The sequence below is a fragment of the Prosopis cineraria genome, unplaced genomic scaffold (assembly GCF_029017545.1).
Source record: "Prosopis cineraria cultivar Desert tree isolate PC_DT_omini unplaced genomic scaffold, ASM2901754v1 PC9, whole genome shotgun sequence".
Classification (NCBI taxonomy): Eukaryota; Viridiplantae; Streptophyta; class Magnoliopsida; order Fabales; family Fabaceae; genus Prosopis; species Prosopis cineraria.
In genome coordinates, this window is record NW_026555340.1 from 24,374,052 (window position 1) to 24,390,138 (window position 16,087).

Genomic DNA, 16,087 nt, shown 5'->3' on the forward strand with positions numbered 1-16,087 from the left:
TAATCTATAAAATTAACTCTTAATTATCAATCCCCATATTAATTACCTCATTTTTTTAACATAACTAGGGATATCCATTATATTCAAAACCTCAATTTAGCTCCAACAATTCTTTCAATACACTACATTAATCCTATTTAACATCCCAACACATAAATAATATTATTACATTATCCACATTACTTTTAATCATCTAATTTTACTTAGAGTTCGCCCAAACACTAACCCACAATTTCAAATCATTAAATAAACCATAAATATAGATTTAGAAGCTTGATTTAACTACCTAAGACCTTAACTAAGACAATGGATTTAACCATTACATAAGAAAATATGAAATCACAAGTGCCACAATATTCTAATCATAAAAAAAGTTCAAATATAGGGAGAGGAAAAGTGTAGAAAGCTTACCCAAAACTAAATCTTGCTCTAAATGCTTTTAAAGTGACCCCAAGATTGAGTCTTAACACCCACAAGTCACTACTTGTCGTCTCTCCGCATTCTATCTTTCCCTCTACTGAGTTTCGGTATAATTTTGTGAACTGATAAGTAAAGATTTTGCATGCTTGTCATGGGCATAGCACAGAGAGATTCACACTTAGATTGAATCTTTCTCCATGCCATGGCCTGCTCGTACTATGATCTAGCCCTATTTTAAGGCTGTCCAAGGATTTAAAAGCTCTATTGGTCTTCAAAAAATGTCATTAATTAGAAATTCACTTAATTTGATTAAAATACCCTTATAACATTAGAAAATTTTAAAGTTAAATTCAGGATGTTATAAGGATGCTAGCATCCTTTATTTAAAAGGAGGGCAAAGTATGCTTCTTGGTTCACTCTTACTCTTTGCTCGTTTGCCGTAATCGCTCTTTGCTCCAAAGATAAAGGTTCGTGACGTCGTACGATGATGGAGTTTGACCTGATTGAGACGAGCGCTTGTGATGAGATTAATAGGGGAAATGGAGAAGAACGTTCACAACCATGATGGTAATGGGCTTCTGCTAGGTATGTTGAAAGCAAAATTTATAAGGACACTTTTGTCGAAAAATTAAAATAAACAAGAATAGTTTTGTCTACAATTTTCCAAACCCAAGACATTTCTCAATATAATGTAGGGGTTGGGCTTGAGAAATTCTACATAGGTGGGTTTAAACAATTTCAAATTAGACCTGATCTCTTATATCAAACACACGAAATTAGTCTTTTCTAATATTAGTCCCAAGCCCAACCTTTCATTTCTTTCTACTAAATAGGCCTTTTAATTGTACAATGTGATTTGTAAAATTTGTTTTTAGCCAAACTCCTTTTGATTCATCTTCAATAATTAATAAATTAATCTAAGTTATATTTGATTAAAACAAAAAAATCATAAGAACTTAATTTAGAATTAATAATTTCTGCCAAAAAAATAGAATTAAGTTAACAAAAAAAAAAGAAAAATGAAACGGCGGAAATAGCTGGTCCCCGTCTTCCACCTCCTCGCGAATGGGAAAACGTTCATGCTTTCGCGGTCCATTGCTGCAACAACTTTCTACTTGCCTTTCCCATCGATAAATCTTCCCTTTTATCCATTCCCAAGTTCTTCTGTTCCTTCACCCTTCTTCCATCGCCATGTTCCACTTCCCCTTCCGCCTTCTCTCACGTCGTCCTCATCGTCGCCGCCACCTTCATACGGCCACTTCCCAACCCCTCCAGCTACTACTTTCCCCACCCCATTTACCTCATTTGGGGCTCTAACACTGCTGTTGGCAAAACCCTAGTCTCTGCCGGCATCGCCATCTCGCACCTTCTCTCTTCCACTACCCAGTTCCACTACATTAAGCCCGTCCAAACCGGTTTCCCTATTGACTCTGATTCCCGCTTTGTTCTCAACAAAGTCACTGAACTCTTTCTCCGCCGTAACCCCTCTTTTTCTCTTTTTGCCTCCAATTCCGTCCTCAAGGCCTCAGGCTCCGCTGCCAATGCTACAGGGGAGATTGAGAGTTGTGGAAGGGAGATGTATGAGTTGAATTGGCGTGAGGAGAAGAAGCTAGTGGGAGAAGGGAGTGGATTTTCGGAGTTGATTTGCAAGACTATGTATGCGTGGGAAGAAGCAGTGTCGCCGCATTTGGCTGCAGAGAGGGAAAGTGGACCTGTGAAGGATTTGGTGGTGCTCGAAACATTGCACAGATGTTTCAGGCATGTGTTGGAAGGTGGGAACGGCAAGGGGAAATCGGAAGTCCTGTGTGTTGTTGAGACTGCCGGTGGTGTGGCCAGTCCGGGTCCTTCTGGGTCACTTCAGTGTGACTTGTACCGGTACAGTTTTGTACTTTTTTTTTTTAAAGCATATTCGTGTTCTACTATGACTAAAAAATAGGGAATGCGGGGATGGCTAAAAGTTTTTGCTTTTATATTTGTAATTTCGTGCATAGTTTTTCAAAGACCGGGCTTTTAGAATTTTATGAAAGTTTAATATTGAATATTAGTGTTGACCTTTGTATGTCGCTGCGGCGGGGACTCTTAACATGTATTTTAAATTACTTCTGCTGTGGCATGAAGTGTTTCGTACTAGTTGACTACTTAAGAGGACATGCAGTTTTCATCATCAAATAATGATGGGCATTGGTCGCCCGAAAAAGGGGGGAGAAGATCGTAAGTATGAAACAAACGAGAAAGATAAGGTCAATTATTTGGTGCATTCTCAGAAGTGGTTCCACTGATGCGGTCACTACGTGACATATTTGGAGAAGGATACATGGCGATTACTTGTCAAAAATAATAGACTAGATGCCAAATTGATATATTTGTTTCAATCTAGTCTTTATATTTACACTTAATTGCCGCATGTTTTTTTTATCCTTCGTGGTTCGCCATGTGGTGATTGCATCGATGCGATCAATTTTGACAATGCGCCCAAGGATTTACAGATGCAGATTTCTTCAGATATATTTGCCGTTGGTAGTAGCTTGCTTTGGCGATTTTGCTGTTAACCGCCGATAATTGACATGTACTGTGGGTAAGCGTGACTAGTGGGTTGCCCGCTAGTGGGTGCTTAATGCATGCCATAAATCTTCACTGAATTTTTATTCGAATCTGATTATCTACAGCCATTTTTGAATTTAATAAGCCCATTTATTGAGATGGACGTCAATTGAATTCATCAACACTCTAATGGCCGTGAATTGGTTTGATATCTTGCTTAGTTATCGTGGGAAATACATCTTGGATACTTCACGCATTCTTTGATCCTTACTACTCTGTCAGACTGTCAGAGTGCTGTCATGGTAGACTTTTGGTTATTGTGTGACACATTCGGCTCCAACAATGATCGTATTGAGTGGAAAAGGAGGTCGGTGTAGGCAAAGGCAGCATACATATATGTGAAAAGTCAAACCGGGATGATTAGTTTTGCACGTGAAATGAATATCTTCGTAATTTCTATTAAATCAGATCCTTCCATCACTTTCTGTCAGGCCATTTCGTATTCCTGCTATTCTTGTTGGCGATGGGCAGCTGGGTGGTATTTCTGGAACTATTTCAGCATATGAAAGCTTGACACTTCGAGGCTATGATGTCGTTGCCATTATTCTTGAAGATCATGGCCTTCTGAATGAGGTTTCACTGATGTCATATGCAAGAAACAAGTAAGCTTGATTACGCTAGTTACTATTTTTCATTTCCTCTGGTTACACGAGGCACTGTGAATCCTTCATACTTTTGAAGGCCAACACACGTTCTATTTTAGTTCCTACTCACACACACACAACCACAGCTACTAAAGCTCACAGTTCTCTTCCATTTATACCTGCATTTAGGTTTTAGCTGTCTGTGTTTTTCATTTCCTGCTATTTCACAGTATGGCATTCCTATTTTACTATGCATGTATTTCTATATTATCATTTCCTTCTCTATACAGAGTTCCGGTACTTGTGCTACCTCCTGTTCCTAAAGATCCATCAGATGACCTTATGGAATGGTTTGAAGGTTCTCATCGCTCCTTTAGTACTCTGAAGGAAATAATGCTTTCTGCTCATTATGAAAGAGTTAAGAAGTTGCATGGCATGCCAAGAAAGGCTAGGAGTATCTTCTGGTGGCCTTTCACTCAACACAAACTTGTACCAGAGGGAGGCATAACAGTAATTGATTCACGTTGTGGTGAGAACTTTGCAGTCTTCAAGGTTTGTTTCTAGTAAAACATATTAACACCTTCCTCATCGTTGTATGTTTGTATTCATTTTCCTATTTTGCTAAAGCTTTAAAATCTAACATGGTTGATCTTAGTAGGCTGCACCATTTGAGCCTGCTGCATTTAGTGTTTACATTTACGTCAGTAGCTCTGGCAAACTTCTTTTCTCTTTTTTCATTTTTGCTGATACAAATATGCTGAATCATGAGACTGTCATGCTATTTCCCATTTCAGGGTCAGAATACAGGAGTCATAGAACCTCTATTTGATGCATGTGCTAGTTGGTGGACGCAAGGACCCAATGCTGCCTTGCAGGTCATACTCGCGTGTTCTTTTAATTTCTTGATTCTATTGTTTCAAAGTTGTAATAATCATATTGTCTGTTTAATTAATGTCATATATCGAAACATACCATTTTGCCTTTTGTCTATCTCGGATATGCTGCCAAATTGTTGTCTTTATTTAACTTTTTTCCAAAGCTTCTTAACTCATTTTCACTTTTATTTAACTCTTATGCAACTACTAGGGAGACGATGAGCAGAAAAAAAAAGCAGCCATTTATGAGAAACTAGATAGGACCGTGCCTAACTTAGAATTTAATGCATGTAAATTACAAGCATTTGGGTCTTCCCTCTAAAATCTTATAGATTTTTGACAGGATATTATTTCAATTGCCTGGAAACTGTTAACATCTATTTTATGCTTGTACGGGTATTCATATATTGGCCACAATGTTTATTATAGCCTATAAATATGCAATGCACTGTGATAAAAGCAATGTGAGTCTGCTTGCTACATTCGGAATATGGTGCATTGACAGTTTATGCATGAAAATAATGTTTTTCCCCTCATATTCTAATGTAATTTTTGTTTGATCATTTTGTTATTTTGATTATATTAAAATGAATATCAAAACATGATCAATGTGACCCCTCCCCAACCACACCCAAGTCAATGGAAGAGTTATTCATGTTTGTATGGGTTTTAGGAAGTCTCCGAACTTCAATTTATTATAATATTCCAATGTTCTTAGATTGGAAGCAAACCTTTTTACTTTATGCTGAATGTTTGCCTGAAATAGGCTTGCAAGTTGCGTGCTCCTCAATGATTGTGTATCTAAAGTTTTTCTTAATTGTGATCTTTCCATTTAGGTGATTTCAGGCTGAGCTTGCAATGGATATGGGATATACTGCTGCGAGATTTGGGCATGTGATGTTTCCTGAGAATGTTTATGAGCCAGCACTAAATTGTGCTGAGCTTTTACTTGAAGGTGCAGGGAAAGGTAAGCGTACTTTCTTTACCTTTCATTTTTATTATTTGTTATGAATGATATATTAGATATCTCTTGATAAGGCCATCAAAATTAATGCATACTGGTGTTGTGAATATACTTTTTGGTTTAGTAGTGGTATGAGTGTTACTCAACTATGTTGCCCATGTCAATATTATCTGCTGAATGGCGAGATTTTACGAACAGTTGCAGTTCTTTAGTGTCTGATTCTTATATTTCTATATTTATTATATAATTAGAGTTGCATTTTTTTGCAGGTTGGGCTTCTCGAGTATACTTTTCAGACAATGGATCAACAGCAATAGAAATTGCTCTCAAGATGGCATTTCGTAAATTTTGTGTTGATCATGGATTCATTCCAGATTTTAATATTACCACAAATGAGCAGCCTGCTGAGCTCATGGTAGGTATCTTTAGCCTTTTAATTAAGTCAGTGGTAGCTTTTGCCTTGTAGTATATTTTTGACCTATGAGATCAGTGTTCAACAGTAGAAAGATCTATTTAGTTGGGGAAAATGCTTCATTTAACTAGAATTATGTGTATTTTCAGCCTTACATGCTTAAATTTTGTTAAACTTGAAAAGGGGAGCAGGTGCTCTTGGAAACTTGGTAGTAAACATTAGCGAAGCCCTGTCATACTGTGCAATAGTATATCATAGTTGGAGGTCAAATCTGTGCCTTCAGATCACAAATAGTCATTTCTGATTGAGTATTTTTTGATTATGTGTGAAACATTGCGACTCGAGATCATAGATGACAGAGCCAATAAATGTGCATTTAGAGTATTATTTTCCTATCACTTCGTCACTTCTTTGATTGGGGTTTATGTGCAATTAAAGTGTGATTAAAATTCAGGTTGGGACTATTCTGGGATATGTAAGAAATATGGCTTATTTAAATGATACGAATAAACACATTCAAAGATCTTGAGGCTAAAAATGGTGTTCCTTTGTTTGGTCTCTCTTAATGTTTCGAGCGTTTACTAGAGTAGTATCCTTGCATGATAATGGACCTCCTCAACCAATTGGCCTAATGTTCGAATTAGTATCTTTCTGTTGGCTTGCTCAGTAATAATCTGGCTATTAATCTCTTTCATCTCATTCATTTTTTTTTTTTTTAAACCTGCGGTGGGGGTGGGGAATATTGATATGGCTGAAATTGATGTCTTCTTCAAGGAGTCTTCCTGACATTTTGATTTTTGGACTTCAAGGTTGAGCTACCACGCTGTCTCTTCATGAGTTGAGTTCACTCTGTTTAAGATAATGTTGGACAATGATACACAATTGATTCAAGTAGTTGTGTGTTTGTTCACCATAATTCTTCAAACGACTGGAATGTATGAGATATCTCTGAGAGTACAATGGCACTGTTTTTTAGTCCTATGAAGTAGACATCTAACGATCATCAGTTGATTGGTTCAGGTTCTTGCACTTAAGAGTTCTTATCATGGTGATACATTGGGTGCTATGGAAGCACAAGCAGCATCTTCTTATACTGGCTTCCTGCAGCAACCGTGGTATATATATGGTCCTCTGTTTGCATTCAATTGTCTCCATTAACATATCTTGGCTCATGTCATTTTGCACGTGCTATCATGGTGATATCAATTAAAAGGGCCGTAGTTTTACTGGGGGCTTTGAAATCAGTATTTAGTTACATACATGTATAACCATTTTGTTCGAGTTCCTTTTGATTGAGGACAAATTTTGGTTTTGAAAAACTTGCTACTAATGAAACTCGTGAGTTTGATTCAAAATTTCTAGGTACAGTGGAAGAGGTCTTTTTCTGGATCCTCCTACTGTGTTCATATGCAACAGTACATGGACTCTTTCCTTACCAGAAGGGTTCCATAGTGAAAGTCTTAAACACAAATATATCAGTAAGTTTGAAATTTCCACCTGTTCAATATTTTTCTTTATTAATTTTAAAATGTCACTTTGTTTGTTTTATTATTTTATTTTAGGACTGAACTTTGTTCCATAATTAACACGTTTTCAGCTTTTGCTTCACGTGATGAAATCTTTTATGATGGCCGGGATAAGTCAGAACTTGCGCAAGTTTATTCATCGTACATATCAGAACTATTTTCTAGAAATAGAGGGTTGTGTATTGGAGCATTGATTATGGAACCAGGCAAGATAATTGGTTATGTTTCTTCAATTTCTTTTGTTCTCATTTATCTTTTGTGGCCCAGCTATTGCATTCTGTTCATATTGCCGGAAAAAAATGGGATGGCTGTTTTGGAACATGAAACAGCACTGAAAAAAGAACAGAAATCACTGTGGAAATTTGGATTGGAGTGATTCCAAAACTAGTAAAAAAAAAAAAAAGACATTCTGAAGTTCAAGATCCATACCAAAATCACAGCAATCCTGTACTGGAATATGAAGAAACGATTTGATAAAAACTGGCAATGAATGAGTAAAAGTTCACTACTCCAAAGGTACAGGTTAAGACACCTCCTTAGAGATACAAAACTGAATGATGAAATTTGCTGTCACCACTCAATGGAATCCACCAAAGAGATACAGAAATTCTTCACCCGTTCACTGCTCCACGGAGTCCAACAAGAAGTTATAGAAAGAAGTGCAAAGGCTCTTTGAATTCTTTGATCAATCAAAATTCAAGTCTTCTGTACATTACTTCTTAAAAACTATTGATAGATAACTAGGAAAAATCTTCCAAGCATAGGAAATAACAAAGATAAATGCCAATTTTTGTGCAGCACAAGCTGGTGCAACTTCCAAGACCTATTCCAGCTTTTGACTATTCTGGGAGCTTGTTAAAAATATATCCTAACTTATCCTAGAATATTTAGAATAATGTAAAAATCCAATTCATAAGGAAATGCTCCCTCTGAATCACAATATAAGTTGCTTTCTATAAGCTCCCCTTTGTCTAAAATATAGAGCACTAAGTAAATTTTATGTTCTTTTTACCATTCATACCCTTGTTTTTTTATTCCTTGTCTTTAAATGCTTCATATTTAAAGACCATGCATGTGTTACTAGGAAAATTCAAGGGTGTAAATGTAAAGACATGGACATGTGTAGAAACATAAGGTCCCAATTAACATTTTTTCATAAAATGTGAATTAGTTACCGATGACATGTGATCAGGAGGGAGTAGACATTTAGAATGTTCCAATGACCAAACGGCCACCAATTTTGGCTGTCAAATTGTAGAACTCATAACGGGCTTGATTCTGTTCTTCAGATAGCAATATAGTCATTTGCCAAACTTTGGGCCAAATGAACATCTTTGCCCTGTTCAATTTCAAGAGATGCTTCAGATCAGTCCAGTCCACTTGTCTAAACTTGATAGTATGTCCGTAGTATAGCAACCACCTTTGCAAATGTAAATTTTTCATACAGAAAATCATCATGCTTTCTCAAAGCATCTTCTTTTGCAAGATGTTCTGGAAGGCCTCTGAATATTCCAACTTTGATTGCATTCATTGATTGTAAGAGCTGAGGTGGGCTACGAATAACTGTTTCAATTTCATGCAGGTTGTGCCTCACTTGATTTATACTTTTAATAAAGGCTAAACCTCATAGTTCTGGTTCTTCTTCTTTGTTTCTTGTGAACATTTCTGATTGGATGAAATTAAACATTAATGTGCGTTGTTTTTTCAGTCTTGATCTTCTAATGTTAAGCCTGAACTGTTTGTAGTTATACAAGCTGCGGGGGGAATGCACATGGTTGATCCACTTTTTCAGCGTGTACTTGTTGATGAGTGTCGGAAAAGAAAAGTTCCTGTGATCTTTGATGAAGTTTTTACTGGTTTCTGGCGTTTGGGAGTTGAGGTGATTGCACTTAGGGACTTTGTTTTCTTTCTGCAATTAGGAACTGTACTTTCTTTTAAGTAATTGACAGTTTATATTTCTTCACAGACTACTGTGGAGCTAATTCATTGCATACCAGATATTGCTTGCTTTGGGAAGCTGATGACAGGTGGTGTTATACCCTTGGCTGTCACTTTGGCAACTGATGCTGTGTTTGATTCATTTGTTGGAGACTCAAAGGTATAGCATTTTTTTCTGAAAGTTATTCTTTGAGGCTGACTTGTTGGGTTTCCTAAATCCTAGTCATCATACTTTAGAATAAATCCATCATTTCGTTTTGATTTAATTTGATTCATCATAAGTCTAAATCATAAGATGGACACTTTTTGTCCATTTTGAATTTTATTTCCTCAATTGACCTGTGTAAACTACTGAGGAGGGTCAAAATGGACTTAGGCTTGTATCTCAATTCCTGATATTTTTTATATTACTTCTTGTTCTTATCTGCGTGTTGAGCAAGAAAATCTCAATGCCCTGGTTTTTCTGGAATGAAGTTTCTAATTTCCAGATTGTTGTGGTTACTTGAGTCAAATCTCTTATCAAGAGGAACGAGGTTTGTTGGCAATATCTTATTAGTTGTAAAGATTGTTTTTCTTCATGTGATAGAATTATCTTGTGGTGTATGGAAAGAAATATGATTTGAGTAATGGCTATAAGCAAATCTTTTAGCTCTACAGCTCCCTTTTTCTGCCTTGAGAGGAAATGTACACGAGACGCACGCACGCACGCACGCACGCATATTTCCTTTGCCTGAAATTTTGAAATTCTCATTTTTTTTAATGAATGTTTTTATTTGCCTTTTGGTCCTGCTTGTTTTTTTTTTTTTTCTGTATGCCAAGCAAAGTTCCTGTACAGTCCTTCTATGGCTTATTAATTGATGCATTCTCTTCGTTTTGGTTAGTTGATGGCTCTTTTGCATGGGCATTCTTACTCTGCACATGCTATGGGGTGCATGGCTGCAGCTAAATCAATCAAGTGGTTTAAAGACCCTTGTTTAAATCCTAATGTCAGTTCTGATGGAAGGTTACTTAGAGAGGTCAGATTACCACAGTTCGTTTTGATTTTTTACAATTTTTTTTTTTAATATCAGTTTCTTCCTCCATAAATGCATATTTTTTGTCTGCATTTTTTTAATTATATTTGTTAAGGGTGTACGGAATTTACTTTTAGCGGTATACAATCTATAAACAGATGTTCTGTTTTGTCTCTTGGATCAAATTAAATCAAGAATTGGTTCATTAAATAAGAGTGATTGGTATACAGAATCAATTTTTGCAGGATATGAATGGGATGATAATTACTGTCGCCGTGTTTGGTTCTATCAAGATTGGAATTACTTACAATTCTATTCCATTTTGTTTTAATGTTGACATTGAATTCCAAATATAAAATCATAACTATGTCTAATGAAATTAATTAACTCATTCCCCCACTTAATACGGGCTTGGAATCAATCATGAATTCCATATCTTTTCACATCAAACATACAAAACCTCATCTTCTGTAACCATTTTTTGTGCTGTGGTCTTTGTGAAATTCTAAATCGTTGCTTTAATATAGCTTCTTGTGTTCGCTGTTTGGAATGCTCATTGATATATTATCTGTAGCCTTAAATTTGCAGTTATGGGATGCTAAACTTGTTGATCAGATTTCATCACTCCCAGCTGTTCAAAGAGTAGTTGCATTAGGAACTCTTTGTGCCTTGGAACTTAAAGCGGAAGGCCAGAATGCTGGGTATCATTTCACAAACTTACTTGACCTCCTTTTTTTTAATAAAATCCTCTCAACACTCAATTCTAGGATTTCCCTTGAATAATGTTTATATTTTTTTTCCAGTTACTAGCTTTTGTTTTTGCCAGCATTAGACAATGTTAATAAGCAATATATATCATTGTAACACTGATTCTGAAGTTTGTGGTACCGTTGCAATTTAAGGGATGGGCAAATTATTCTTTATACTCCCCCCGGTTCTTTGTAAGGTACCTTCTAGAAATAATTTTTGGTTCAAAATATAGAACATCTTATAATAATTAAACTGCTTTTTTCAATTTTATTCCTTCTTGATTAGCGTGAAGGTATTTAGTATAGTTGTATTATCATTCAAAGTCAAGGGTAAAAATGAAAGTACATCTCACTTTTTTATGATACCAAGAAAAAAACTAATTTTTCTTTAGATGCATGAAACAATTGAAAATTTCCTATAATAAGGACCAGAAGGAGTATTTTGGTATTTGTAATGGCCCGTTTAGTTGTTAGAAAGGAATAGAATTGATTGAGAAAATAAAGGCAAAAATATTTAAAATGATCAAAATGTAGAGGAGTGATAACCATATCCATAAGGGGGAAGTGTAATTTAGTTCATGGGGTTAGGGGTTGTGATTCGTGAGGTTTGTGAAGGGTGTGATGATTTTTACATTTGTGATGTATAGTATTGAGTTTTGTCGTGTTTATTATGAAAGGAAAAAGGGTGATTGAATTCATTTTTATTTTGATTTTTTTTCAATTCATTCAATTTCTATCATTTCTAACAACCAAATGGGACCTAACTGTATTTATTTACATTTTTTGCTTGAGGGTAACCTCTAGCATGGGGATATTTCTACCTACTTTATATTTTCTCATGCCACCATGCATTTACTTATGTTAATGTGGCCTTAACATTATGTGTACAACTATAATTAATGTTCTACACCCGAGAAGAAAAATTATGGTCTGATGTACCCACAATTATTCCTGATTTATTCGGTCTTTTCGTGGGTCACAGCTTTAAGTTTGACCATTTTGTTGACGTGCCTCCTTGAGTCAAATCTGGTAATCACTTTCCTTGATTGCTGATAAAAATGACTTGACTAGCATGAGAGGTTGATTAGTATTGGTCCAGTTGTAGCACATGAAGGAAAAATTAAAAGAATTTTAGCTTAGAATTTTAGCACGTGAGAGGTTGATTACTATTAATAAATCACTGACGATTATGATTGTTGTTTCGACTTTCCAAACATTGTTAGTGTTAATTAGCTTAGAATCCCTACCAAATAACTAATTGATTATGAGCTTAGACATTGTGCATGCCCCCTCAATATGGAAAAAAGAAAAACAGAAACATGTTTATGTGCGCAAGGCCACACGAAGAAGAATAATGGTCAGAGTTAAAAACTGTGTAGTTCATTCTCTACTATTCATTATTCATGAGGTTTGACAGTAATTGTCAAGTTCATTTTCTGTTTTGGTCAGTGATACTAATGGTCAAATTCACAGGTATGGATCATTGTACGCAAGATCCCTTCTTCAGAACCTTCGTGATGATGGCATTTACATGAGGCCTCTGGGCAATGTCATATATCTCATGTGTGGACCCTGCACTCCTCCCCAAACTTGCAATGAGTTACTTGTCAAACTTTACCAGAGACTTGAAGAATTTACTCAAAAGTCCATAGATAAATATTCTGAGTCATGAACTTGTAACTTTTGGTTTTAGCTAGCCGCAAGCAGGAAATAGAGCACATCTGATGTTGTGTGTAGACTTGAAACTTAGAAGTTACATTTTTCTCGAAGCTCAATGCCATGTCTTCGTTGCAACATTTTATTTTAAGGCTTAAAATTAGTTAGCTTTTTGTTTTTCCCCTTTTCATTTTGGTCCTTGGTTTTAATTTTTGCTGATTTATATGGATATTTGGCAAACACCTTACCGATATCTGCGTGACGTCCGACAGGGACAGTTTCAGCTGCTTGCATTTGCCTTGATGGGCCTTCAATGTAAAGCAAAACTTGTGGTGCTGTGATGTAAACTTGTCCAGATTTGATCCAATTGTATTGGATATACCTGGGGGACAAATCCAGACACTTATTATGTCAAGTTTGAATCTTGTTTCTTTTCTTTTTTTTCTTTGTGCGTGTGTGTGTATGTGTTTTTTTTTTTGGCCAATGAATCTTATTATAATATTAATAAGATGAGTATTTTTTACGAACTGGCTTTTTAAGAAAAAATAATAATAAAATCTTTTTGAATTATGTTAATGATAATTTGATCCTTTAAAATATCATAATACCAATGAAATTTTTAAGATTTTTTTGTCTATAATTTTTTAGAAAATAATCATTTTATCTTTATTAAAAATAACAAGACTTAATAAAATTTTTATTTAAGGAATTACAATTTTTATTTTGTAAATATCAAAAATTATATAAAAAATCATAACTTGTTAAATGTAATTTTTGCTATCGAGAAACAAGCTCCAATAACAACTTTTGTTTTGTGAATTGAAGAGTTGAATAAAAAATTACAATTTGTTAAATGTAATTATTATTATTAAAAAAACAAATTTTTAAAATAATAAACTTCATTCACAATTTTTGTTTAAAGAATTGTAACTTTTTTTAAAAAATGTAATAATTGAATAAAAAATTATAATTTATCAATAAAAGTAAAGTGATCTTTTCACTATATCAAAAAAAAGATCCTGAGAGATTTTATTGATATTATGGGATTTCAAGATACTAAATTGTTATTTACATAGGTTGAAGGGATTTTATTATCATTTTTTTCTTTTTTTAAGCTATGAGACCTTTTGATTGTAGTTTTGATTTGACCAATCTTTTAAGACTCATTGTATTTAAATTTTCTTGTATAAAAAAAAAAACATTTGGTGGAAAAAATAACACAGTTGGGCGATTATATTTCCCCCTTTCTTTGGGTGGCCAAAGTTGGCTATTATTTGTAAGAATAGAAAATAAGGGAAAAAGAAAAAGTAAAGTAACATGTGAGAATCTTATTCATTAACACCTATCATTCTTAGAGTACCATGTAAGGTGGAAAAAGAAAAGGATTTTAACTGTAAACTCTTATCCATACCACCGGCCATAGTGGAAATACTGGCTATCTTTCAAGCACTTAATTTGTGTTAGAGTTGTGGTTACAAGAAAGTTCAGATTTTTTCAGATTGTGTTGAGGCTATTAATGTAATAACTAGGGGCTGCTATGATGAACGTCCTTTTGGAGACATTATTGCCGGCACAAAAATGCTATCCCATTGATTGAAGTTAGAATTCTCTCATCTTTTTAGGGAAAATAATACATTGGCAGATAGATTAGCTAAAAATTTTTATGCTTTTGATAAGAACTTTAATATTTTTTATCATCCTCCAACACTCTTACAAGGGTTAGAGAGTGATAAGTAATCCTCCTCTCCTATTAAACTAGATAGGGTTTGTAAGCTATTTGGTTTTTAATGTATGTTTTCTGCATTATTAAACAAAAAAAGTACCATGTAACATCAGGATGCATCCAGCGGTTCAATTATTGAGTGAAGAGTAAATTCACAAGAACAATTACCAATCAGTTGAAGTGTGTAATGATATTCTTTAAAAAAATTTGAATCGTGGATGCTTGTTTCATATGCAGACAAGCCTTTTTTTTTTTTATCACTTATAAATAGAGTACTTTTTGTTTTATAGTATTGCACTTCTTCTATTTTATTTACTTGCTTTCATTTTAAATTTTTATTTTATTTTTAGATATCTGTCATGTTTCGAATTTCAAGATATAATTAATTAATTATTATCTTTGTCGTACATACTTATTTTTAATAATACTCGTGTTAGATGAAGCGAAGAAGGGATATTTGAGATGGTGTGATATCAAATGAAGGGTAGAATTTAAAAGAAAAAAATATTTCTTATTGAATACAGTTACTTTGCTTTCTCATCGTACGTTATTTTATGAAGAGAAATAAATAATAATAGAGGATTTATTTATTGTTTATAAATATTCTCTTATTAAAAATAATTATATTCAAGACACATTAAATTTATACATTTATCTCAAGGAAAATTCAAATTTCCATTTTCTGCATTATGAATGATTGATTTTTTTGGCTAAACTTGTGAGTTGCTTTTGCTTATATATACATATATTAATTTATATGAAGATATCAATAAAGATTTATTGATCAAACTTATTTTGAATCAAAACTCTTAAATTTTTAAAATATTATTACAGTCCATAGGTCATAATTTAATATTAAATTTTTTAATAAAATGATAAAATTGTCTATTATTTATATTGATATTAAAATTTTTCTACTTCATTTATTTATTTATTTATAAAATATTATTTATTGTTCTACTTTATTTATTTATTTCTTTATAATGAAATCAAGTGAAGGTAAGGTAATGATCGAGTGAAGGAGGACAATGAATAATAATCAATAACTAAATAAATAACATATAATATAGTTATCAATAAATTATTTTAAAATGATTTAAACACTTATAATGAAATCAAATGAAGTAAAAAAATAAATAATATTTTGTAAAAAATAAAATGGTGTAGTTTTGATATTAATTTAAACCAGAACAATTGTATGTTTATTTTTAAATTTTTAATATTAAATTAAGTTCTTCGAATTGCCGAAATATTTTATAAGTTTAAAGGCTTTAATTTAAAATAAGTCTGTTCACGTGATCTTTATCGATATTTTTCCTAATACCTTAATAAAATGAATAAAAGTAAAAGACGATGTCATCTCCATATCATCAGACGACGTCATCAGGTCCTATTACGAGGCTTGTCTAGTGTCCAGCAGTGACCAACGTACGGCTGCGATTGCCCGTCTCGTTTTACTCTTCAACGGCTCCCAGATGAGCCACCAAACCATTATACTGGACCTTAATCCAAGGGTAATATTCAGATACCATGCTGATGCCCCCACTATCGTGGACCAGCAATCTTAGCCTAGTAAATTGATCGAAATTTGTGTCTTGGACATAAACTGATCAATTCCACGAGGAC

General features: G+C 34.1%; 1 protein-coding gene across 1 annotated transcript; it reads left to right on the forward strand.

Moving 5' to 3' along the window:
* Positions 1 to 959: 959 nt before the first annotated feature.
* On the forward strand, positions 960 to 13,153 carry LOC129319698 (bifunctional dethiobiotin synthetase/7,8-diamino-pelargonic acid aminotransferase, mitochondrial). The gene is made up of 15 exons (XM_054964783.1): positions 960 to 1,005; positions 1,458 to 2,295; positions 3,453 to 3,623; positions 3,896 to 4,157; positions 4,400 to 4,480; positions 5,327 to 5,447; positions 5,714 to 5,859; positions 6,877 to 6,971; positions 7,219 to 7,334; positions 7,454 to 7,588; positions 9,128 to 9,261; positions 9,349 to 9,480; positions 10,202 to 10,336; positions 10,922 to 11,034; positions 12,556 to 13,153. The coding sequence occupies exons 1-15, from the start codon at positions 960 to 962 to the stop codon at positions 12,752 to 12,754; spliced, it is 2,724 nt and encodes a 907-aa protein (XP_054820758.1). The 3' UTR covers positions 12,755 to 13,153.
* The last annotated feature ends 2,934 nt before the right edge of the window (positions 13,154 to 16,087 follow it).